Here is a 23,386-nt window from a genome sequence, read left to right as displayed (position 1 = left end):
GTCCCTACATCCTCGGGCCTTGCTGTGTAGTCTCCTAATGCATCCCTCTTCCTCTGGCCTCTGGCACACAGACAACCCCGCCTGATCACCCCATACCTTCTACAGCTACCCTAACCTGCAGGACAGAACCCAGCATCTGGAGTCAGCCTCTTTCATGTCTTCAGTGTTTTTGTCTCATGCCCTGGCTGTCACAGGTTGCTTAGAGGTGCCCCGGGCACAGCTTGCACTTCATCATCTCTCAGCCTTTGCTTGTCAGCTTCTCCCTCTTTGGAATCTTGGCCTCTTCCTTCTTTCCTCTGATAACTACCTACCCCTTAGTAGCCACCTCCTTCTGGAACCTTCTTCCAGCTTTGTCCCTCCGCTGTCTCTCCCCGCTCCAGATGCTGTGTAAGTGCTGTTTTGTCTTTCCCTTCTCCCTGCCCCCCACCCTAGCTAGATTTATTCCCAGTTTTTTTGTCAAGGTGTAACAGCTACGTTCAAAGCAGAGACACATAGCTAATGTGCAAGAATAGGAGCGAGAAGTATTTAGTTGAAGATTGATTTTTATTGGAGAGACAGATTTACAGAGAGAAGCAGAAACAGAAAGAAAGATCTTCCATCTGCTGGTTCACTCTCACCCCAAGTAGGTGCAATGGCCAGAGCTGAGCCAATCTGAAACCAGGAGGTTCTTCTGGCTCTCCCACATGAGTGCAGGTCCCTAGGCTTTGGGCCGCTGTCCACTGTTTTCCCAGGCCACGAGCAGGGAGCTGGATGGGAAATGTGAGAGCAGTCAGGACACAAACCAGAGCCCATGTGGGATTCCAGCATTTTCAAGGGGAGGATTAGCCAATTGAGCCATCGTGCCAGGCCAGAGCAGGCTGTATTTAAAGAGAACTGAAGAGATGATACCCACTCTGAAAAGGATGCTGACCACCTGCTGGGGAGACCCACCCCCACCCCAGTTCAACAGAGTAGGGAGTGGTGCCTACTTGAATAGTACAACTAAGATGGAGAAGGTGTGGGGATCAAGTGCATGCAATGGTCTCCGGGAAGGCTTTACGATGTCTCCCCATGGAGGGGTGTGTGTGTGTGTGTGTGTGTGTGTGTGTGTGGTATGGCATATTTTGCAAGATGAGAGAGCGAGGCACCGGCACACTGGGAAAGTGGGTGTGTCACCCTGGCATGGAGGGGGTGACGTGTTTAGCTGCGTAGGACAATGACAGAGTCTGCTGGAAGCATCCCAGCTCCTTGTCCTTTGCTGACCATCTGTGTTAGCCTCCACACAACTCTGGGCTTCTCAGAGATCCCTCTTGTCTTCAGTGACTAGCGGGGTGCCTGACACTCATGAAGATCCAAGGAATGCGTGGCCAGGCAGAGGAATGGCCACAGAACTCATCTTTGCTTCCTCGCGCTTGCTGCTCGTTAGCTCTAGACGAGCAAGTCGTAGGCCACCACTTCTTTTCATTGTGTTTCATCTTGGGGAGAACGGAACAGGGAAGAGAGTGGAGCTGCTTGAGGATAATCCCGCAGCAAGTACCTGAGGGCCTGCCTCCTGATTCACTGTGTGACCAGGATAAACTGTCATTGTCTGGTCAAATCCCTCAGAGCCTGCCTTCCGAATGAAGCGATTAACTTCTGCCGTAAACTTCCCCTCGTCCGGGCTTCAGGCTTTCCTGACCACGTGGGCTATTAGGGACGTCCTGAGCCTTTGGTTCCACTGCCTGGCGAAATATTAGATAACGAGGAAAGCGCTTATCTGACAACACGTCTGGGCTGACAAATATGGCAGTCTTTTCAAGCAGCAAGGCGAGTGCAGACAAGGCACCTACCCTGGCTGGAATAAGAATGAGCCCTGTGCTTGTCTGGCCCCATTGCCGATGGTCAAATGCACTCGACCTGATTTCCATAACATCCAGACAGCCTGAGTACCTAATATCTACCTGTCTAGTCAGTGCATCAGCTTCGCTGCCGACAGCGAGCGGGAGTTTGTCACGGGGGGCTCGTTTCCAATGCGTCAGGAGCGCATCTGTTACCAGCGCTCTTTATTCCGGCGTGAATACTGTAAGCTGCATTATTATCTGCTGTGATAAATAACAGTGTCTTCTGGGTTTTGTTCTCCAAAGAGGGTTGTTTTTTTTTTTTTTTTCCTAAGCCTTTCACACAGAGGTGAAGAGAGAGGAGAGGAGATGGGTTGTGACTGCCCATGGGGATTCAGCAGCCGGCTGCAGGTGAGGGGTCTCCACGCCTAGTTGTGTGCTAATGAGCACCAAGGGTCACTTGGATGATTAGTAAATTTGGCAACGCAACTTCTGCCCCAGATCTGATTAAACCTCCATGCAGACTTCCTCTTCCAGGAGATTATCTTCTGAAAGCACATTTGATTTCCTCCCCTGCTCTGAAGCCCATTAGGAGAATTAAAGCATTTAATTTTAGTGATGAATTTTACCGATGCAGACAACTGCTTTCCCAGATTCTTCTCCAAATGGAAGCGTACTTGGCTGCATCAACCAAAAGATCAGTTACTTAACACAGACTGGAGAGTGCCGATTCCTGGTAATGCATTATAGGATAATAAGCCCTGGAATGAAAGGAAAATCTCTCTGCACCAAAATACGCCAGGGAACAAATCAAGTAGGGGAACTAAAAGTGGATGTCTGCAAGCGAATATAACCATCAGCCCCTTGGATTTCCCTAGCCTGTTCTCCTAAGCAGTGGATCAAAGACATAGTGTAACGTGCAAGCTGACAACTGCGACAGAAAGCGGTGTGCTGGAGTGGGTAAACATTGAAAGTGTGGCAAAGTCCTTGCGGCTGAAATTACTAAGGGGAAAAAAAGTAAAGACCAGAATTGCAGAAGAGCTCTCGCTCATAGCTGGCCTTCTTTCTGCCATTAGCCAAGTGATGTCCAACTGCCACGGTTGTTTCAGTAAAGCCAAGTGTCAGAGCCCCCAGAAACCCCAGATATGAGAGACTGCCAAAAAAATAAATTTTTGGAAACGGCGTATCCTTTTAACTATGCATAGATTTCAAAAGAACATTTTGTACCAAACCAAGCAGCAGTCACTTCAATTTTCCAGGAATATTTTTAAGTCTCTTTGTATACACACACACACACACACACACACACACACACACACACACACTCAAGGACCAAAGTTTCTGAAGAATTAATCTCAAAATAACCTGGGTGCATGCCTTAAAAATTAGGTTGGAATAGTATGGGAATATGTCCCTGAAACTTTCTCCTATACCTGTGAAAATAAAAGGGCAGGCAAGTTCAACGTCACGAGCTGAACTATGAGGATAATACATGTGGCTTCCCCTTCTTCTTGGAGACTTACACTCTTGAAATCCACTGCTTCGCTAGGTCAGCAGTTCTCAAACTCCAGCGTGTATCACCCTCTCCTTTAGCACTCCCTGAAACCCGGATGCTGGCTGCGCTCTCGGAGCTTCTAATTAGGTCTGGGCGCACCTGGAAGTTTGCATTTCTTCTTGGTAAAAGATGTGTTTAATTGAAAGCCAAGGTTATGGAGAGGGGAGAATGTCCATGTGGTGACGCTGGCCAGGGCTAGGCACGGCTGAAGCCAGGAAGCAGGAGCCTCGTCTAGATCTGTCATGTGGGTGCTGCCATCCAGACACTTGGGCCGTCTTCTGTACATTTTGCTTGGACCTTTTAGCTGGATGGGAAGTGGAGCTGCCAGGTCTCAAACTGGCACCCACACGGGATGGCAGTGTCCATGACACGGCCCCGGAAATTTGCATTTCTAACAAATTCCCAGGAGCTTCCTTGGCTGCTGGTTAGGAACCTCATTTTGAGAGCCACTTCCCTAAGCATCACATCCCCGAATCTTATCTGTGTTAATTTACTCTAGTCTATTTGCAAGCATTTATCACATACACCCGCCCATACACTCACGTACACTTGCACGTACTCACATACATACACTCAAGACTTGCACACACACACACATTCAGATGCACACATACACTCACACATATGTACACTCACATTCGTACACTTCCTGTCTTTTTCCTTTTGAGCCCTCTTCTCCTATTTGAGTCCTGTGTTCCCGTCTAGCTTCACCACGGTCAGAGTGACGAATACCCGACAGCCAGCTCTGGTTGTGTCTGTGGACGGGGTCACAGGATGGAGTGACCCATCCCCCGGTAAAGACAGGTTGGGGGCGGGGGGACAGAAGCAGCTGCAGGAGTCCAGTGAGCAGAACGGGCGGTCTAGCCTGAGGTCGTCACTGCCCCTCTGCTAGTAACCCTGATTCGCCTCTCTCTGACTTCATGGGGCGTGTGAGAGAGGACACAGCTGGGTGCCATCATCCATGCCTGGAGTAACGCCATGGGAAACAAGCCATGCTGCAAGAAGAGCCGGTGGCAGTGCAGCAGAAGCACCTGGTTGACCAGAAACACAGTGCCTGCAAACTCTCTTCAGATCTCCACTGTGGATCTGCAGGCAAAAACCTGCCCTGGGGTAAAGCCCCTGGAGCCCACACTCCCTTCCACACCTTCGGCGGAACCGCCACACACATGGACAGGACAGCCATGCAGAGGAGGGCAGCTCGCGTTTGGCATCAAATTGGTGTTTGACCCGTCTTCTCCCACCGCACATGACGGATGTGACAGCATGATGGATGGCCTGGCTGGACACCTTAAATGAAGAAATGGATGAATAAGGACGCCCAGTAAGCATAAAGTGAGCTTTGCTGGACTGTGGGAGGCCATGTCCTCTGTAACAAGCTCACCGGCATTACAGAGGTTGGTGCTGTGGTGCAGTGGGTTAAGTGGCCGCCTGGACGCTGGCATGCCAGAGAGGTGCTGGCTGTAGTCCTGGCTGCTGTGCCTCCTACCCAGCTCCCTGCTCATGTACCTGGGAAGACTGCCAGGATGCTCAGGCCCATGTCTGCCACATGAGAGACTGGGCGGAGCTTCACCCTCCTAGCTTTGGCCCGGCCCAGCCATGGTTATTGTACCCATTTGGAGGGTGAACAACACAAGGAAATTCTGTCTCTTTCTCTCTCCTTCTTTAAAATGCCACCTTTCTAGTAAAAACAAAAACAAACAAATAAACAAACAAACAAACAAAACAGAAAAGAGTTGGGCCTAACTTGGTGGCCTAGCGGCTAAAGTCTTCGCCTTAAACATGTGGGGATCCCATATGGGTGCCGGTTCTAATCCCAGTAGCTCCACTTCTCATCCAGCTCCCTACTTGTGGCCTGGGAAAGCAGTCGAGGACGACCCAGAGCCTTGGGAACCTGTACCCATGTGGGAGACCAGGAGGAAGTTCCTGGCTCCCGGCTTTGGATCGACACAGTACTGGCCGTTGCGGTCAGTTGGGAAGTGAATCATCGGACAGAAGATCTTCCTCTCTGTCTCTCCTCCTCTCTGTATATCTGACTTTACAATAAAAAATAAATAAATAAACAAATATTTAAAAGAGAGAGAAGGAAAGTAGTGAGACGCTGTCCTGTGTAACCCCAGCGTACGGGGCACATAGGGATTCAGGGCTCAGCACGCAGAGGCAGAGGTTGAGGGGTGTTTTCTGAAACCGCAGGAGTTGGCAAAAAGCCTCAAGTGAGACACGTGGGCAGGAGAGCATGTTGCCCCTTTGCTGGGTGAGGGAGCAGTCAGATGCACTGCCCTTTACATTTTTCCTTTTTTCTAGAGACCACAGAGAAAACTGAAAATTAAAGAATAATGCATTGCTTTGAAAAATAGATTGGAAAAGACACTGTTGTTACTAAACCTCCATCTGTGAACTTATTTTTAATATGCGATTCAAAAAAATGTCCATTTTCAGAAAATGAAGAAATTGATACATAGGTTTATTGCCCACCCTCCAAAAATTAAATTGTGTCTGCAAAATCCCTGGTCCCTTCAGAGCAGAGGAGCTCAAAATGTAATTATTCCAAAGGGGAATTGGAAGGGCTGAGAGAGAACCACAAATGCTTTGCCCACACACAGCCCTACTTCTAGGGCAGACAGCTCCAGGTTTTGTTTCTATAGGTTTAGTTATTTTATTTGAAAGGCACATTATATACGGAGAGGTTTTTTTATCTGCTGGTTCGCTCCTCAGACGCTCACATCAGCTGTGTGTGACCCAGGCTGACTCCAGGAGCCTGCCATGCCATCCTGCCCTCCGACGTGGGTGGCAGGACCCGAGGACCTGGGCCACTGCCTGAGGTTTTTCTAGGCGCATCGGCAGGGAGCTGGGCTGGAAGCAGAGCAGCCGGGACTTGAATGGGTGCTCTGTCGGGCTGTGAGTATCCTCTGTGGCAGTGTAGTTGCTGAGCCACCACTTACACCCCAAGTGAGTCTCCCTTTCCATGATGTCTTTACGAAGCTTCTCAAAGCTTCACCAGGTCCGGGTGGAAGGGGATAACCCTCGTGCCAGCATTTCTTCACATGCAGACACTACTAGTCCCTCCGCCTCTGCAGGAACCTAGATGATAGAACTGCTACTATAGGGTTTTCTACAGCCCACTTATGGGGGATCCTACAACCTAAGCGAAGGAAGCTGTTGGTAACTTAGTCAGTTTCTCTAAATGAGATTCAAATTGGCTATTATTTGGGGATTAAATCATCAAGGTTAAAAAGCAATAAAACATGCCCCCCCTCACCCTCTTACCCCACCATCATCAGACACCAAACCTAAGAACACAGACAAAAGGTTCCACGTGAATAAGCAGGATTACGAATGTGTCAAAGCTCAGTTACAGGGGTCAGTGCAGTGGTGTAGCAGGCTAAGCCCCTGCCTGCTAGTGTGGCCATCCCATACGAGTGCCAGTTCGAATCCTGGCTACTCCACTTCTGATCCAGCTTATGGACTTGGATGGTCCAAGGCCTTGGCTTCAGCACCCATGTTGGAGATCTGGGAGAAGCTTCTGGTTCCTGGCTTCGGATGGCCACCGTGCCCATTTGAGGGTGAACCAGCAGAAGGATGATCTCTCTCTCTCTATCCTTGTTCCTGTGTCTCTCTCTCTGTAATTCTGCTTTTCCAATAAAAATAAACAAATCATTAAAAAAAAAAAAGCTCAATTATAAGCCACAGTTCCACAACACCGGAGAAAAACCACAACATCTTCCACACACACAACAACATGGTAGATGATACAAGGATTTTTTTTTCTCCTTTAAAAACTTTGATTTGACAGAGTAAGAAAGAAATAAAGGGAAAGAGAAGGGGGGATTCATTCATCCATTGGTTTACTCCCCAAATATCTGCAACAGGCCAAAGGCAGGAGCTCCATCTGGGTATCTCTGGGTATCTTGGTGGCAGGGACTAAGAATTTGGGCCATCTTCTTCCACTTGCCAGGCACACATCTGCTTTGGGCACTGGTTCCAGAAGTGATCAGAGGATTCCCAAATCCCCCGCCCCGCTAAAGGACCAGCCATGCAAGATAAGGCTGCCCTGAAAAACCTGCCACCACATGCCTCCTGGAGGTGGACGAGGGGCATCCCAAGCAAAAGAAAGACCCTAGGGTTGCTGAAACTGCTGTGACTCAGGCCACTCTACCCATGAAACCGAATAAGGAGCCGGAAATCAGCAAGGCCTCAGCTCACTTGCAGGTGGGCTGAAGGTGACCGTGGCTGTCTCTGCCAAGTCTGGCTGGACAGCTGGCAGCTCTCAATAAAGGAAGGCCGGGATGCTGTGGTTCTCACGTTCCCTGCTTCTAAGTTTAGGGCCTAGCACCTGTTAGAGCTTGATGATGGGTCTTTCTCTCTTGAAAGCCCCCCTCCTGATGCTGTGGAAGGAAGGTGCCATCTTTATGTGAGTGTGTGTGCAAGTGTCTGAGTGTATGTGTGACTGTGTATATGTGTGTGCATGCGGTGATTCGTAAGTATGCCTGTATATGTGAGAGTGGAGAGTGCAAGTCTCCCCTCTTCTTTTCTCTAAAGGACAGAAAAGGGAGGAACACTAGGATCCAAGGCGAATGACTTCTTTCAGGCTCTGAATCAAATATGTTATAGTATAACCAAAGAATGATTAGCCTTTGACAAGCGGTATATGAAATATTACTGCTTATAACTCTGATAGACCTGATATTATATAATCGATCAGGCTTTTGCAAACTATTTTAAGGAAAATTGCTGCACAGTCAAAGCTGGGTTTTTTTTTCAAGGAGTAGTAATGTTGAAATCTCTTCTAAGTTTTTAACACTTTCTTATTTATTTATATGAAAGGTAGAGTAATATAGACAAAAGATGAGAATCGTGCATCTGCTGGTTCACCTCCCAAATGCCTACAATGGCCGGGATTGGCCAGGCCTAAACTGGCAGCTGGAAGACTCAATAGGGGTTGCCCGTGTAGGTAACCAGTAACATGAGCTATCAATGCTATGTCCCGGAGGACACATTAGCAGGAGTGTGGAATCGAGGGGAACGGCTAGGACTCCACCCCAGGCCCTCCTGCGTGGGAGTGAGGCAGGTACCCCGAGAGCAGCATCACACGCACAGTCTCCTAAGCGTTCTAAAAATCAGAATGAGAAACAGGGATGTGGAGAAATAACACGTATATGTCACCTTCAGATATTTTAGCAGGAACCTGTGATTTATTCTTGTGTAAATCATGGCTATTATTTACAGGAGGAGTAAAAAGAACCAAAAACTTTATGAAATAACTTGTTTTCTATTTTTTTAAAAAATGTCATTCATTTATTTGCAAGGTGGTTTCAGACCGAGAGAGAGCTCAGTCTTCCATCTGAAGATTTGCTTCCCAGTAGCCACAGTGACTGGGACTGAGCCAGCTGGTCCAGAAACCAGGAGCTTCTTCCAGACTTTCCACGTAGGTGCAGAGACAGATACAGAAAGTAAGCTTTGCACCAGTTCCTACCACACTTAAAGGATGCAGTTCCACACTCAGATGCGGTTCATAGTTCCCAGCTTCCATCCGCCCTGTCCCTAGATTTTGCAGGCATGTGGGGAGTGAACCAGTGAATGGAATATCTCTGCCTCTCTGCTTTTAAAAGAAATAAATCTTTACAATTTTGCCATTTAATCTATTAAATTTGTATAAGTCTATTGGGATTTTCAATTTCTTCTTGATTCAGTGTTTGCTAGTTTGTACCTTTCTAGGAATTTTGTAACTTCATCTGAATCGTGTCATTTGTTGACATATAATTACTCACGGTATTTGGTTACAGTCCTAATTTTAAAAAGCAGAATGACGGAGTGACGGAGAGAAGAGAGGGAGAGAGAAACAGAGCTTCCATCTGCTAGTTCACTTCCCAAATGCTAGCGTGAGAGAAACATCCAGGGCTAAGAGAGGTTCCAGGAACCTGGAACTCTGTAGAAGTCCCCACAGCAGTGACAGGAACCCGCCTGCTCGAACCGTCACCTCCTGCATCTTAGGATGCTTATTGGCTGGAAGCCAAGCAGGTGGAACTCAAGCCCGGCCCCTCCGTGTGGGTTATAGTGACCGTGGAGTACCACTGTACCCCAGCACTCTTTGTAAGAAGGTATGAATGTGGACTTTTTGATTTCTGATTTTAGTTATCAGTTTTATCTCTGCTTTTTGTCAGTCTTCCATAGGTTTGTCAATCTTGTTGGTCTGTTTGAAGAGTTAAATTAGGTTTTATTGATTTTTCTCTACTTTTCTTCTTCATTTCTTTCTACTCTAATCTTTATTTCCTTCTTTTTCTTCTTACTTTAAATTTCTATCCAGGGTCTTATGATAGAAAATTAGGTTATTAATTTAATATATTTAAAGTATAGTGTTTTTTTCCACTATAAGTTTCCCTCCAAATACGGCTTTAGCTGTATCCCATAAGTGCTGTCCTCAATTTCATTCATCTCTAGGTTTCCTTCTAATTTCCTCTTTGGGAGAGAGACTCCACTGCAATTTCTGCAATGTTCGTTTAATCCAAATGAAGAATTGGAGTACTACGGGGCTTCTGAGGCTTAGATGGGAGCCTGACTCAACAGGTGTCTATTAAAATACATACTCAAGATTTAGTAGATCTGGACTGGGTTCAAGATCCTGCACTTCCTTCCAATAAGCCCCCTGATGCTGGACCTTGGACCACCCTCTGTGTACTGAGGGTTAGGTACATTACTGCACCCTACCACCCAGCCATGATACAAGTGTTCTTAGCCTCGGTAAGGATGAGTGAACTCAGCTCCGATAATGCAGTTAGGTGGCAAGAATGGAATCCACACTTGCAACTAACTGGTTGTGAATTTAGCCACTATAAAAACTTGAGATAGCCCTCCGTTTTATCCTGGGGTTTGGGGGAGTAGCTGTAGTTTTCAAAGGTGTGTGACGTGCTTGACAGGAAAGTCTTCATGGCTATAGATGTAATGTCTAGGCCCCCTTGATATAAGAAAAAAAAACAAAACCTGTAATGATTATGTGTAAGGTAAACTCCAGAGCTTTTAATACAAAGAGCGTTGCTGAATCTTAAAGCATTGTTAAAGTTTTGGGGTTTTTTTTCTTAAAGATTTATTTTTATTATTTTTTCATTGGAAAGGCGGATATACAGAGAGGAGAGACAGAGAGGAAGATCTTCCGTCCGATGATTCACTCCCCAAGTGAGCGCAACGGGCCGATACTATGCCGATCTGAAGCCAGGAGCCTCTTCCGGGTCTCCCACGTGGGTGCAGGGTCCCAAAGCTTTGGGCCGTCCTCGACTGCTTTCCCGGGCCACAGGCAGGGAGCTGGAAGGGAAGCGGGGCTGCCGGGATTAGAACCGGCGCCCATATGGGATCCCGGGCGTGCAAGGTGAGGGCCTTTAACCACTTGCGCCACCGCGCCGGGCCCTAAAGTTTTGTTTTTAATTTAGACTAACCTGCTGAATAAACTTTTAATCTACCTTATTGGTCCGCTAACTCCAGTGGTATTTCTGCCAGAGATGAAACCAGTGCAACCCTCGCAGGGTGTTTGTGTGGCTACATAAAGACCTGTCTGTATTGCAGGCTTTTGAGAACCGAGAACACATTAGTACACTATTCTATGCTATAGGTTAATGTCCACAAAGAACTAGCTATTCCTCGTGTTTTGAATCTGCTGGAACATAAAGTTTGTGTTCCTTTAAAAAATCCTCATTCATGACTTTAAACATAACAAACCCACTTAAAATGTACTGTTTTCTAAAGGCCAGATTCCAGGGCTTAATTTTTATGTGGAAAATTTCATCTCAGAGCAAAGTTTTACAGCATGCTCGTAAACCTCAAGGAAGGGGGATTTGTGACAGGCAGAGCTGTTGGTTCTTAGCAGGGGCTGCGTGAGCCACATGAAGTGACTCCAGGAGCCTTGCAACGCCACATCCAGATGGACAGTCTGTGACGTGGACTTGCAAGTTGACATGTCCCCTTACCACCCTAAAGAAATTGGGAATCAAGTTTTTTTAAAAAAAAATCCAAGCAGGTCCCTCTCGATCCGCTGGCACTCTTTGCTTAGCTTTGGGAGACTAAGCATAAAGCGAATGTTGGGTGATTGTCTGTACATGCTGTCCAGCCAGCCACATGAGGAGGGCTTCTGAGTGAGCCTTCCCCAGGGCCCAGGACCTCACCTGTGTCTTGCCAGCCTCGGACTCTGAAGTGGGGATGAGAAAAATGTGCCTCACAAGGTCAGGGTGAAAATAAGAGATACAGTGCTTAAAAGCATCTTGAACATTCTAGGAGGCTTTGAAAAGCTGTTGGAAAACGTGTTAGGAAAAATGCAACGCATGGATGTCAGGCATTTTTTTTTTCAACCTCAAAATAAAAATGTCTTTTAATTCTGTTTTGCACACACTCTTTGAAGTGCCCTCATCCAGTGTCCTTTCTTAACATTCTGAGTGTGTCTACTTGTAACCACTGCAAAGCGCTCTCTCTCTCTCTCTTCAAACAGTGTTTCTCTGCGGGGACTGGTTGTGAGTGAGGCACCCGTTAAGAGCAGGGAACAAGGGAGGGGCCTTTGCCCTAGTAGTTGAGACATCATTTCACACGCTTATGTCCCATAGCAGAACGTCTGGGTTTGGGTCCAGGCTCTGCTTGTGATCCAGCTTCCTACTGGTGTGGCCCACTGGGAGGCAGTGGTGATGGTGCACGGTAACTGGGGCCCTGGAGACCTGGATTGAATTCCCTGCTCCTGGCCTTGACCTAGCCCAGCGCTGGCCACTCCAGGCATTTGGGAGTGAACCGGACAGCAGATAGTAGATCTCTCTCTCCCCTCTCTCTGTCTCTATGCTCCCCCCCCCTTTCACGTGCCTGCATGCAAACACACATACAGTAAACGCAAGGTCGAAAAGGGGAGAAGCAGCAGGATATGAGCAAGGAGCCCTTGGTGATAACGTGAAAGGACTGGACCAGGGAGCTGCTGGCGTGCATAGCAGATCCCTCCCATGTCCCCTCTCCCCCTGGACTTTCCAAAGATGGGTTTTTTTTTTTTTTTGTCTCTTTCTGAGCTCTAAGAGCTTTCCAATCCTGCTGGGCTGTGAACAGTAGTCAGGAGGGAGAGCTCTTAGGAGCTCAGCTAGAAACCCCCATCAGCTCCCTGCCCTGTGCTGCCTCTTCGGTCTGCTCAGAAACCCTGTGCTCCCCACCACTCCAGCAGGTCCGATTCAGATCTCGGGTGGAAACCAATCCTGGGAGCCCATTGACACCTGCACACTGACCCGGAAGGGCTCTCAGGATCGCAGTGAAGGTCCCGTGAACTTCTTCTTGGGGACTGTGATTGCTTCATCAGTATTTGTCGCGTGTGGATTGTTGAAGATCTGTGTGGAGAAAACCTTGTAGATATGGGCAGAGTGAGCACGTGCAGCCGGAAACTCGCCCATCCCAGCAGCTGCCAGTGAACCCTTGCGGAAAGGCCTGCTCAGCCTCTCAGTGTGCAAGACGACCTCTTCCCGCTCTGCGTCACGTCACCTGCAATGCAAGATTCATATGAACTAGGTCTGTGAGCAACTCAGAGCAACTCAGAGATGAGGGGAGACGCAGGCGCTCTGAAATGCAAATGTTTGTTACGCTTCTCTGTGCGTGCGTGTGTGTGTGTGTGTGTGTGTGTGTGTGTGTGTACAGCATGCCTAGTCCCTCCTATACCCTTCTGCTGTGCGTGTTCCATTTTCCCTGGGTTAAAGAGGAGAAAAACCATGGCCTGTGATAGTTCCAAAGCCTGGCTCCCAGTGCGTTAGCGCAGCCGGGTGGAGTGTCTGCTGGAGGGGCGGCGGAGCCCCTGAATCGAAAGCTGCCCCCCAGAACTTCCTTCCTGAAGCTGAGCTTGCAGAGTAGTGAGAGTGAATACCAGCACCACCCCCAGGGACTGCCCCGAAGACCCGATCCACTGTGAGCCCCTACTTGCTACACCGAGCCCTGCTATGCTTACAGACAACGGGGAGCACACCCAAGCACAGGCGAGGATGGCTGTAGGCATGTGCCCCGTGGGACGTACGCCCCACGAAACACACATCCCACGAAACATGAGTCCCACGGAACAAACATTCTGCAGAACATGTGTCCCGTTGGGACGTACGCCCCACGGAAAACAGGACCTACGCTGCGTAAAATCCACAGAAGACACATCGCTCCCGCAGAACACGCATCCGTGGGACAAATGTCCCACAGCACACAAACCCCATGGACCCCTTGGCGGCTGGCAGTGTGCCTGTGTGTATGTAAGACGAGGACAGTGGTTTAAAAATAAACTTTGACGCAGGAAGTCAGAAAGCTTGTGGAGGGCTTTGTTTACAAGGGCTCCAGGGAGAACGAGAAGCAGGACGAATCAAGGAGCTCAGTGAGGACTGGGTGGCTTGCCGGAAGGAGCAGGGTCACGTGAGGACGCCAGCCAATCACAGCGTGTGTGTGGACATCGCGATGGAAAATGTGTGGACTCTGTGAAATACCATTGGCCTCTGCGCGCCACTTGCAGCCTAGCAGATGATAGAAGAGCCCCAGGGCTCATGGCGTTCATGAAAATCTCCGATTTTCCCAAACCGGACTTGGCTGGTAGTCACGGACGAGCACGTCTCTTCAGAGACTTGGTTTGGGAACAGATCTGTGAAGCTGAGTGACCCACGCAGTCAAGGGGCATCGCCAAGTACAAGCACCCCAGGGCAGCAGCAGCAGTGGGGGCAGCCGCTGGCTCTTGTGGGAGCAGCCTGCCACGCCCTTGGTGACGGTTCCTCCCTGACTCGCCTGAGAGTCTCCCCCACCCAACCACATGACCTTGAGAAGAATTGGGGAGAGCCTTTACACATGGAGGCGGGCACCCATTTTCCAGTTGGAAATCGCTCAAGGAAAACCACACGTCCTGGTTTTCCCGTGCAGAGGCATCCTCAGCTTTGTGCCCGTCCTTGCTGCAGTTCCGCTCCCTGCCTGCTCTGCTTCAATCCACAGGGGATCTCTGAAAAGGCTTCTTGGCCACTCTTGGGTTCCTGTCCTGCCGGTTCCTCGCTCATTAGAACATGAGCGAGGAACCCGGTGGTGACATCAGGGCCTGCGCCACCTGTCCCCCCAGGTGGCATTTCCGGACTGACAAGCAGGGACTGGCTGCTGAGTGCCTGGCAGTGCCTGCCAGAGTTTAGCTTTTGCTTTGACAACTTCTCCCTTAGCCAAAACTATTGTTACGGCCCACATGTCTTTCCTATTTACCCTAACTAAGGAGAAACGCAGGCTATTCTAGGCGCAGCACAGTGCCTGTGGCCAGGGCTATTTGCAGTTGGACTGCGGCACGCTGCCTTCTGCGTTGTGGTTGTCTATGATCATCATTATTATTATTTTACTGGAAAATGTGACAGGCACGCTGCCTGCCCACAGTTCTCCGCATGGCCTCGGGGCATGAGAATGAACACTGGAGATGTTTTACACACACATGAAATGAACCATTAAGCCCTCCGGGCGTCGGGGCAGGGGATGGCAAAGGGGACGGTGCTTGCCCAGAAGGAACTCCGAGAAAGCGCTCTCCAGAGACAGGTGTCTGCTGATGTCTTTTGACTTGCTGTATTCGCTAACCAGATTTTTTCCTCTGCTTTCTGAACCTTATGGGTAAACACTACATCGTGTGATTGAAGGGTCCTGATGTTAAAAGGATTTTCTGTCGTGTATGTGTGCTGCCACACACTGAGAAATTATTGGGAGGGCTATTTCCTGCTGTGGTTAGGACATCTCTTGTTGCCAGCGCAGAGCTCAAGCTGTAAGAGCTGGTGCTGCTCCATCAGTCAGGACTTGGGGAGAGGGAAATCCGGACAGCGCAGCCCCGCAGCCTGACTCCCCGGCATAAGGGCCGCCTGCAGGTGCTCCTGTCCGCATCAGAGAAGTCCCAGCGGTCTGACGCCTCTCTGCCTGTCCCTTGTGTTGCCTTGGGAAGCGCTCTCTTCATTTCTCCAACTTGGAAAGCTCAGAGCCAGGATCAAAGGTAGAAGAGGTCGTGTTTAGAGTGGCAGATCTCTCCCCGCCTGCTTGCCTGGCTTGATCGGTGCCCGTGCAGAGGATTTTTTTGGAACAGTCTGGCTGCAGCCTGCTCTTCTGCGTGCATGAAGCTGAAGTTGACAAATGCAGGCAAGTCAGTGCCGTATGCAGCTGCAGACAATGCCGGGTGTTCAGCTGGTCTCAGGATCAGGGAGCCTGGCCCTCGTCTCCACTCCGTGACACCAGCGGCTTCCTGTCGCACCCCTCCTGGTTGCTGTTGATCATTTTTAGACACAGTCTGGTGTCAGAGTCGCGGTGTTTGGGTCTAGCACCTGGGCTGAGCCCTGTTGATACAGTAAAGAGAGAGAGACATACACACCCACTCTCACACACTCTCCCACACCGGGTATAACTGCAGCTCTGAGCTGCTGCACGGGAGACTGCCTGAAGCTGAAAAGGATGCTTTAAACTTGGGAAGGCCCACGTCACTGCCGAGGACCCGATAATGTCCAGGGACCACCTGAACAACAGCACACTGAAGGAGGCTCAGTTTAAAGACCTGTTTTTTCCAAAAGGTACCTCTGCACAGGCCAGCGGCAGGCGGTGCATGCTCTTCAGGGGTTGTGTGGCTCCCCTCGGAGTTCAGGGTGAGGACAGAGTGGAGGGGAGCAGACAGGCTTTCTCAGTACGTTTGTTCCTGTCTCCAAGGCACTAGGAGCGGGGCTGGCTCGAGGAAGTTGGATCTGGGGCTTTCTTCTCTGCTCTGCAGGCTGCGCGTGGAGCTGCGGTGCTGTCGCTGGGAGTGCGGGATGTTTGCCGCGCACAAGAGGTTGAGACCTCCGGGGGAGGTGCCTTTCCACACTGCCGCCCTCCGTGGTCTTCAACGCTAACTTGTTGAGCAGCCCCACAGGCAGCGTTTTAAAGAAAAGATGGACTTCTTGTGGCGTGGTCGAATTGTTGGGTAGTTTCTCAGGTCATCGATGCAGTAACCGTGGTTGTCAAAGGAGGAAGTACCAGGCAGCCAGCTGCCAGGAAGCCCGCACACGTGCGGCGGGCGCGCTGGGATCTGCTTTCCTAGATTAGCCGGGTGGAGGTGGGCTGAGGGTGGATTTTAAATGAAACCTATAGGTAGAATTAGGGTTTTTTTATGTATGCACTTTTTTCCCCCATTTATAGCATGGCAAGGGGGTAGACTTTTAAAAGATTTGTAATTACTTTTAACTTCTCTGCTTTTTTTTTTTTAATAATTTTCCTGCGAATCCTGTCAGTCATCCTTGATCATAACACATTTAGGCAAATTTCTTTCCAAGTGATCAAAAACCTCTGCATTCCACATTATACAGTGAGAAGTCCTTGCGTCAGATGAATGCCTGGGTCTTTCTAAGTCTATAAAACGCTGTCACCTCAGTGCAATGGGCTCACGACCTGCAGTCCAGGCCCCATTGTCATCAATGGCCACTTGGCCTCGACACCGCAGGCCCCTGGCCCTCCAGTCCGTTTCTCCACGTGTGGATTGTACAGTAACATCTCTCAGTCCCATTAATATGCAACATGTTTTCTGTAAACACAGGATATAAATAGGCTCTCCAAACAGGGAATTTATAGCAGCCATGAGGCTCCTTTTCCAGTGACAGCTCACACTCTCTTAGAATGATAATTGATGAGTAATTATCATGAAACCTTCAGCAAGACGTCAGCACCAACCATCGAGGTCGTTAGTGTTAGACGTGGGATGCGGTCGTGTGGCACGCAGCACTGGGTGGACATCCGGGACCCCCTGCTTCTAAGGGCTGCTTAACGGCTTCTGTAAGGTCACTCAAAATACTTTGCACAACAGTGGAATTCAAAGATGTGTATTTTTTTCTGAGAGCAAAACCAATTTTTAAAATTCATTCATAGGAAATACATACATATATAGTATATATATATATATTCTCATATGTATATATATATATATATGAATATGCACTTGCCGTGAGGTTTTTGAAGTTCTTTTATACATAACATGCATCAGTTTTGTGCAAGGCACCTGGTAGCAGCTGAGAATGTTTGGGGTGGATAAGGGGTGTTGTCCCAGGGTTCATTCTGTGGAAGAAGACCAGCAGATGGCTGCTAAGAAGACAGTGGCTCCTTCCAGCGCTGGATCAAGCTTGCAGAGAACCCCTCCAGGATTGGGAGCTGGGTTGGGGAAGAGTCTACGAAGAAAGGGAAAACCAGCAGGTGATTCTGCGTGCAGATGGTTGAGTGTGTGGGTGTGGCGGGAGCATCGTTTGGCTTCTCCTAGGATGCTGTAGGATGCGTCAGAGGGATCCATGCACTCCCAGGGAAAACACAGTTCTAAACGTATACAGATAGTAATAATCAGTATGAGTGTAGTTCTGTTTTGCTTTTCGAACTTTTAGCTGTGAAGTCATTCTCATCACATAGGCTAAATTTCCTCCTCAACCTTGGTGTTTAATGAGTGTGAATTTCCATTCAGCCATTAAAACCTCCAAGAGTCTTTTTATACCAACAGTTCACAATTACCATCTAAGCAGGTTCCAGCTCCTCCCCCAGTCCCCACCCATCTCCCTGCCACCACCACCAGCACCCGGCCTCTGTAGGATTTAGGAAAGCATTTGAGGAACATTCAGCACTTTTCAAAGTGTTTCTGAGCCATAAATAAAGAGTAAGATACCCCCACGCCTGCCATCTTATTGCCACACACACCGTCTCTGCCAAGGACATAGACAGGAAAGAAAAGCAGGCAAGAGAGCAGAAGCCAGTTGACACCAGCCAGATGTTGCGGGCCGGAGACTTGGCTGGCAAAGGGGTCAACCTGGAGGATGAGATCCCATGGCAACGTGGGCTTGGTGTTGCGTTCCCAGTGGACTCCAGCAGGTGGAGGAGTCAGGGGGCCCCTCCTGTGAAGGGCAGGGATCGGAGGGGGCAGTGCACAGCCAGTGGTCTCAGGGACACAGCTGGGTTGTGCGTGGCAACTTCTCTAGATGCAATTGAGATGTTTACTTGATCTGGTGAGAAAAACGGGTTCCTGAGGGCCCCAGACTCTGCCCCTGCCACCCCAGCCCCTTTATAGGGTATACGAAGGCATCTGTCACACAGCTAGAGCTTACAAATAATTAAACATTAGGGAAACAGGGCCCCTGGGAAGGGTGGGATATTAGTGGAGGAAAAACCCAGTGAAAGTGGTGTTAACCTCCCCACAAATAGACACGAGTGTTGTGCGTTGGAACTTAAGGTGGTGCGACCACACTTCCCCAGAGTTCTTTAAAAATAGTACAGACACTCATGGCCCTCGGATGATTCAGTGAGTTCTTCCCCAGGACCAGGGAATGAAGCAACAGACTGCACACAACTGCCCCCGTTCTCATCATTCCCCACCATGCTGCCTGGAGTTTCTTGGAGATGTCGCTGCAAAAATAGAGATTCCCTCATCGCTGTCGTCATTGTCACAGCTTTATAATAATAAGAGTATGATGCCTTCCTGCGGGTTTGAGACCTGGTTCATTAGAACAGTCCCTGGTGTATAGATGGCAGTGATTCATCGCCCGTAGCGTTATGTACTACAGCCCCATAAAAGGAGAGGGAATGCGAACATTCAACTTGAGCCTTAACTGCTGCTCTTGCGTGGCTTGCTTTTTAAGCATTGCCCTGGTGATATCAACAGCTACTGAAACCACTGGGAACCAACCAGGGCACTCTGTTTGGAATCCCCTCTGGCACAAGATACCGCAGACCCCTGAGCGTCCTGCTCAATTCTCAGAACGCCCCTCTTCCTGGGAAGAATTTTTTTTTTTAATCTTCTTGTCTCAACAGTTCTTCTGGAACTGTCTTCTTAGCCTTCCCTTCCCAGCTCACCCCCCTAAGACCACCCAAACCCAGCAGCATAAGCCTCTCGCCTTGGCTGCGCACTGCAGCTCCCTCACCGCTACACCTGTTCTCTGCCACCCGTGAAAACTTACTCTGGGGTTTTTGGTCCAATCCTCCTGTTTCAAATGCAGGAGGGGTCGTTGGGAAGACAGATGTCTCTGGTGGGAGGGCAGTGTCACCTGCACCCCTGGTGAACTGGAGCAGAATGCAAGGAGTGGGCTTGTCCTGTTTGTCCCTGAGAACCCTCTCCGTTGAGGCTCTGCAGCCCTGATGAGAGTCAAACCTGCCTGTGCGTTGGTGCTGACTGTTCTGTCTCCTGTGATGTAAAAGCAAGGAGGCGATGTATTTTCATGACTGTTTTTGCCCTGATTCAAAGGAGGAGTCCAAGACAAGTGTGAGTGCAAATCTAGCTCTTCTGGGTGGTGCTCTCAAGAGCACCCTAGGGGGCCTCGCCCTGCAGCCAGGGACCAAGTAGCTGTACAGCAAGTGACAATTCAGTGTCTGGAATGCATATGTTTGGGGTCCCGCTGTGTCCCTGCCATCTCACCTGCAGGAAGGGCTGCTTCCCATTCGTGGGCTGAGGGCTGCGATAGCCCAGGCTCTCCTCAGGCCACCAAGGTTACCAGCTGGGTGTCCCCGCTGGGCTGCATAGCTCTGCACACAACTGCCCGAGACCCCGGTGCCTGCTGTGCTGTGCCCACGAAGATGCCCGAGAGTTCAGTCAACCCCAAGTTAACTCCATGCTCTCAAGGGTCCTTGAGCACCCAGAGCTGCCGTGTCCTGGGTACAGTAGACACAACGACCATGGTGTGACAGCACAGGTGCAGGTGTCTTGGCAAGGACAGGGTAGCTCCGTGCTGGTGGAAGGCTTATGAATAAGCTGGGACATTGAGCCTAAGAGTGAACGGCAGTCCCTTTGGAAAGAATGAGCGCTGAGGACTTTCCTTGTAGAGGGAATGCCCCTCTTACACGGTCTCTTTTTATCACTGAGATCTTTGCCATCCTGACTTGAATTTTGTTGTAGATCAGGAGAGGCATGCCTTTCCAACATAGAAAATGTCCTGTGCGTCATCAGAGACTGAAGAATGAACGGCAGAGCAAGTACAGATAAAAACATGAAAATCCAAACTGCGTAAGTTCCAGAAGATAATGTGGTTTTGGAATATCGAAGAAGGCCTTCACAGGCAAAGGGGGAAGTTTAGATACTACAAAGAAGAAAAAAAAAAAAGAGTTGGGTGGCACGAACATTTATATCACACAGAAGCTCACAGCAGAGTTCTAAGAAAAGGCCGGAGGAAATGTTTGCAAGCACGTGCACAGAGAAAGAATGGTAACTCTAATATAATGTGAAGATTTCTTACCAAACCCATGAGAAATACATGAAAACACTACAAATAAACCAATAAGATTGTGAGAAAGAGGGCCCGGCAGTGTGGCCTAGCGGCTTAAGTCCTCGCCTTAAATGCGCCCCGGGATCCCATACGGGCGCCGGTTCTAATCCCAGCAGCTTCACTTCCCATCCAGCTCCCTGCTTGTGCCCTGGGAAAGCAGTCGAGGACGGCCCAAAGCCTTGGGACCCTGCACCCGCGTGGGAGACCTGGAAGAAGTTCCTGGATCCTGGCTTCAGATCGGCATAGCACCAGCCATTGCGCTCACTTGGGGAGTGAATCAGTGGACGGAAGATCTTCCTCTCTGTCTCTCCTCCTCTCTGTATATCTGACTTTCCAATAAATAAATAAATCTTAAAAAAATAAAATTGTGAGAAAGAAAAATGCAGATTACCATAACCGTAAGAGAAGAGCTAAAACGACCAACAATTGCGAAAATACAAATGAAAACAAGACAGGTACTTTAGTTCATCGGATTTGTACAGGTGTCGAGTGCCTGTCTCCTGTGTTGTGACACAGAGCACTTGCCCACCCCACCCCGTCCCGAAGGGACCCCAGCTGGCTCCGCCTTCCCACAGAAGAGGCTCTCAGAGAGGTGAAGCCCAAACAGGCAGGCCCGTACAGATGTCCAGCTGCTGCTTGAACACAGGTGCCCCATGTCAGTCTCTGTGAGACCTAGGCTTCTTGTGAATGCATGCTTTGCCAGACAGCTCAAACAGTTGGCTTCCCCCACTGCCGCAACCTGCCAGCCCACCACTCCCCTTGGGCGGCGTGGATTGTGGGTTCCTGACTCCCAGCTTTGGATGGGCCCAGCACCAGTCGTTCCCAGACACTTGGGAAGTAAGCCAGCAAATGAGAGTGTGTCTCTGCCGCGCAAACAAAATTAAATCAATAAGTTAATTTTTTTGGGGGGGGGTATGATATGTCCTTGACTCAGGAGTTTTGCTTTTACAACTCTTTCCCGTGGACATGCCAATACGTAGTCACATACGTACCCACGCACGATCTTTAAGCAGAACGAAGAAAAAAAAAAGCAAAAGCAACAAACCACCCCAACCGCCAGGCAAGGTCAGTGCCAGAGTGTCATGAGGAGGAGAGGGCCACCACGAAGAGCCAGGTCAGCTGCAGGTGCCTTGATGTGTCGGATGAGTTAGGCAAAAAACCAACAAGAGGACAAAGTTTGTGCACGATACTTGCCCTGCAGTGGAGCCTGCTCACGCAGCAGCAGCAGACAGAAGCACGGAGCTCAGGGCCACAGGTTCGGCGCTCAGGGCAGGCCGCAGGCTGGGAAGCAGAGCTGCGCACTGTCTGCAGTTTCCTTCTGTGTTTTTAAATGCCCGAGGGCCCGGCGCGGTGGCGCAGTGGTTAAGGTCCTCGCCTTGCACGCCCGGGATCCCATACGGGCGCCGGTTCTAGTCCCGGCAGCCCCGCTTCCCATCCAGCTCCCTGCCTGTGCTGTGGCCCGGGAAAGCAGTGGAGGACGGCCCAAAGCTTTGGGACCCTGCACCTGCTTCGGAGGCCCCGGAAGAGGCTTCTGGCTTCGGATTGGCTCAGCTCCAGCTGTTGCGCTCGCTTGGGGAGTGAATCATCGGACAGAAGATCTTCCTCTCTGTCTCTCCTCTCTGTATATCCGCCTTTCCAATCAAAATAAAATAGATCTTTAATAAATAAATAAATGTCTGAGTTTATCGTAATACTCCCTTGCAAATAAAACACGTATCTGCCAGAAATGCCGGTAGAATCCTGAAAATAGGATTGCATGTGCTTTGCTGCCGGCAGCTGTCTGCAGAGCCTGTTGTGTTTCGAGGACAACTGACCAGAAAGGAGCTCACTGTCACCTTTGCTTTCTCTTGACAAAAATGTCTCTTTAAGCCCCAGGGCTTGCTTTAACCGGAAACCTTGTATCCACCCTCAGAAATGAAGGTGCAGAAACGGCAGCGTTGTTCAGGGACTCGCTCTTCATCACTGTGTGCTCTGCCTTGGGTGCAAACAGATGCGGCTCCCTGCCCTTTCGTGTTCCTATATGGCTGCCCCTCTGTGCACCGTCTTTGTTCTCTGCAGCCAGCGGAGGCCTCCGTGTTGCTGGCCGCGGCCTCTGGGCACGAATGCATCTCTGCAGGTGGACAGAGCATGCCCCGTGTGCCCGGGGTCACCTGCAGAGCCGCTTGGCAGTTCCCCTCTTCTGCCTGCCAACGTTGCCTGGTGCTGGACAGCAGGACTGCGGCGTAGTAGCTGTGGGCTCACAGTGGCGTTCTGCGTGGGAAGCAGAACATCTGTAAGGGCCTGCCTGTTTAAAGCATGCGTGAATTTCAAAAAATATGTTGCGCCAAACAGACTCACCTTGAAAATCTATTTCTCCATGAACCTTCTGAACGACCCGTATGTCTCCCTTCCTCCTGGGCTTGGAGAGATGCTCCTTGAATCAGGCTGGCTTGAACCTCGCTGGAATGGCTGCTTTCTCAGTGCCCTTTGGGGGCGGGGTTTCACCAGCAGCAGGGAGTGAGTTTAGGTGACAGGTGAGAGAAGGCAGAAACCAAGGGTCCCCCGAGTGCGAGGAGCTGATCTTGGAACCCCTCTGTGGGTGCTGGCCACACCTCATGAGCCCTGCAGGACCCCCAGAGCTTGTTGTCTTAAGGTCTCCTCGTTTCAGAAGTGCATCTCTGGCCTGTCCTGTGCGGGGGCCCAAGGATCTCCTTGAGGTTCCCTCTCCTCGACATACCAGAAGGGCAGAGTCCAGCACTGGTCCTGGGCCGCAGGCCTGGGTTCAGCGCCGCGTGCAGCCTCATTGCGTGACTGTGCCTCAGTGTCTTCCTCCA

General features: G+C 49.9%; 1 protein-coding gene across 7 annotated transcripts in view; it reads left to right on the top strand.

The window, feature by feature from the left end:
* The window catches only part of LDLRAD4 (low density lipoprotein receptor class A domain containing 4), a 329,039-nt gene that overhangs the window by 289,033 nt on the left and 16,620 nt on the right, over positions 1 to 23,386 (top strand). Inside the window, exon 1 of one of the 7 annotated variants that reach the window (XM_040994858.1) lies at positions 15,631 to 15,887. The exons of 4 other annotated variants lie outside the window; for them this stretch is intronic. In XM_040994858.1, the coding sequence (XP_040850792.1) occupies positions 15,818 to 15,887 (70 nt within the window). In that variant the 5' untranslated portion in view covers positions 15,631 to 15,817. Of the gene's footprint in view, positions 1 to 15,630; positions 15,998 to 23,386 lie in introns of those variants that run through there. 2 more of the 7 variants (XM_040994856.1, XM_040994860.1) reach the window with 2 other exon arrangements.

Source organism: Ochotona curzoniae, unplaced genomic scaffold (genome assembly GCF_017591425.1).
Source record: "Ochotona curzoniae isolate NIBS_2020 unplaced genomic scaffold, NIBS_Ocur_1.0 contig_908, whole genome shotgun sequence".
Classification (NCBI taxonomy): domain Eukaryota; kingdom Metazoa; phylum Chordata; class Mammalia; order Lagomorpha; family Ochotonidae; genus Ochotona; species Ochotona curzoniae.
The sequence above is the reverse complement of the archived record's forward strand: the minus strand, read 5'-3'. Positions and strand labels throughout refer to the sequence as shown.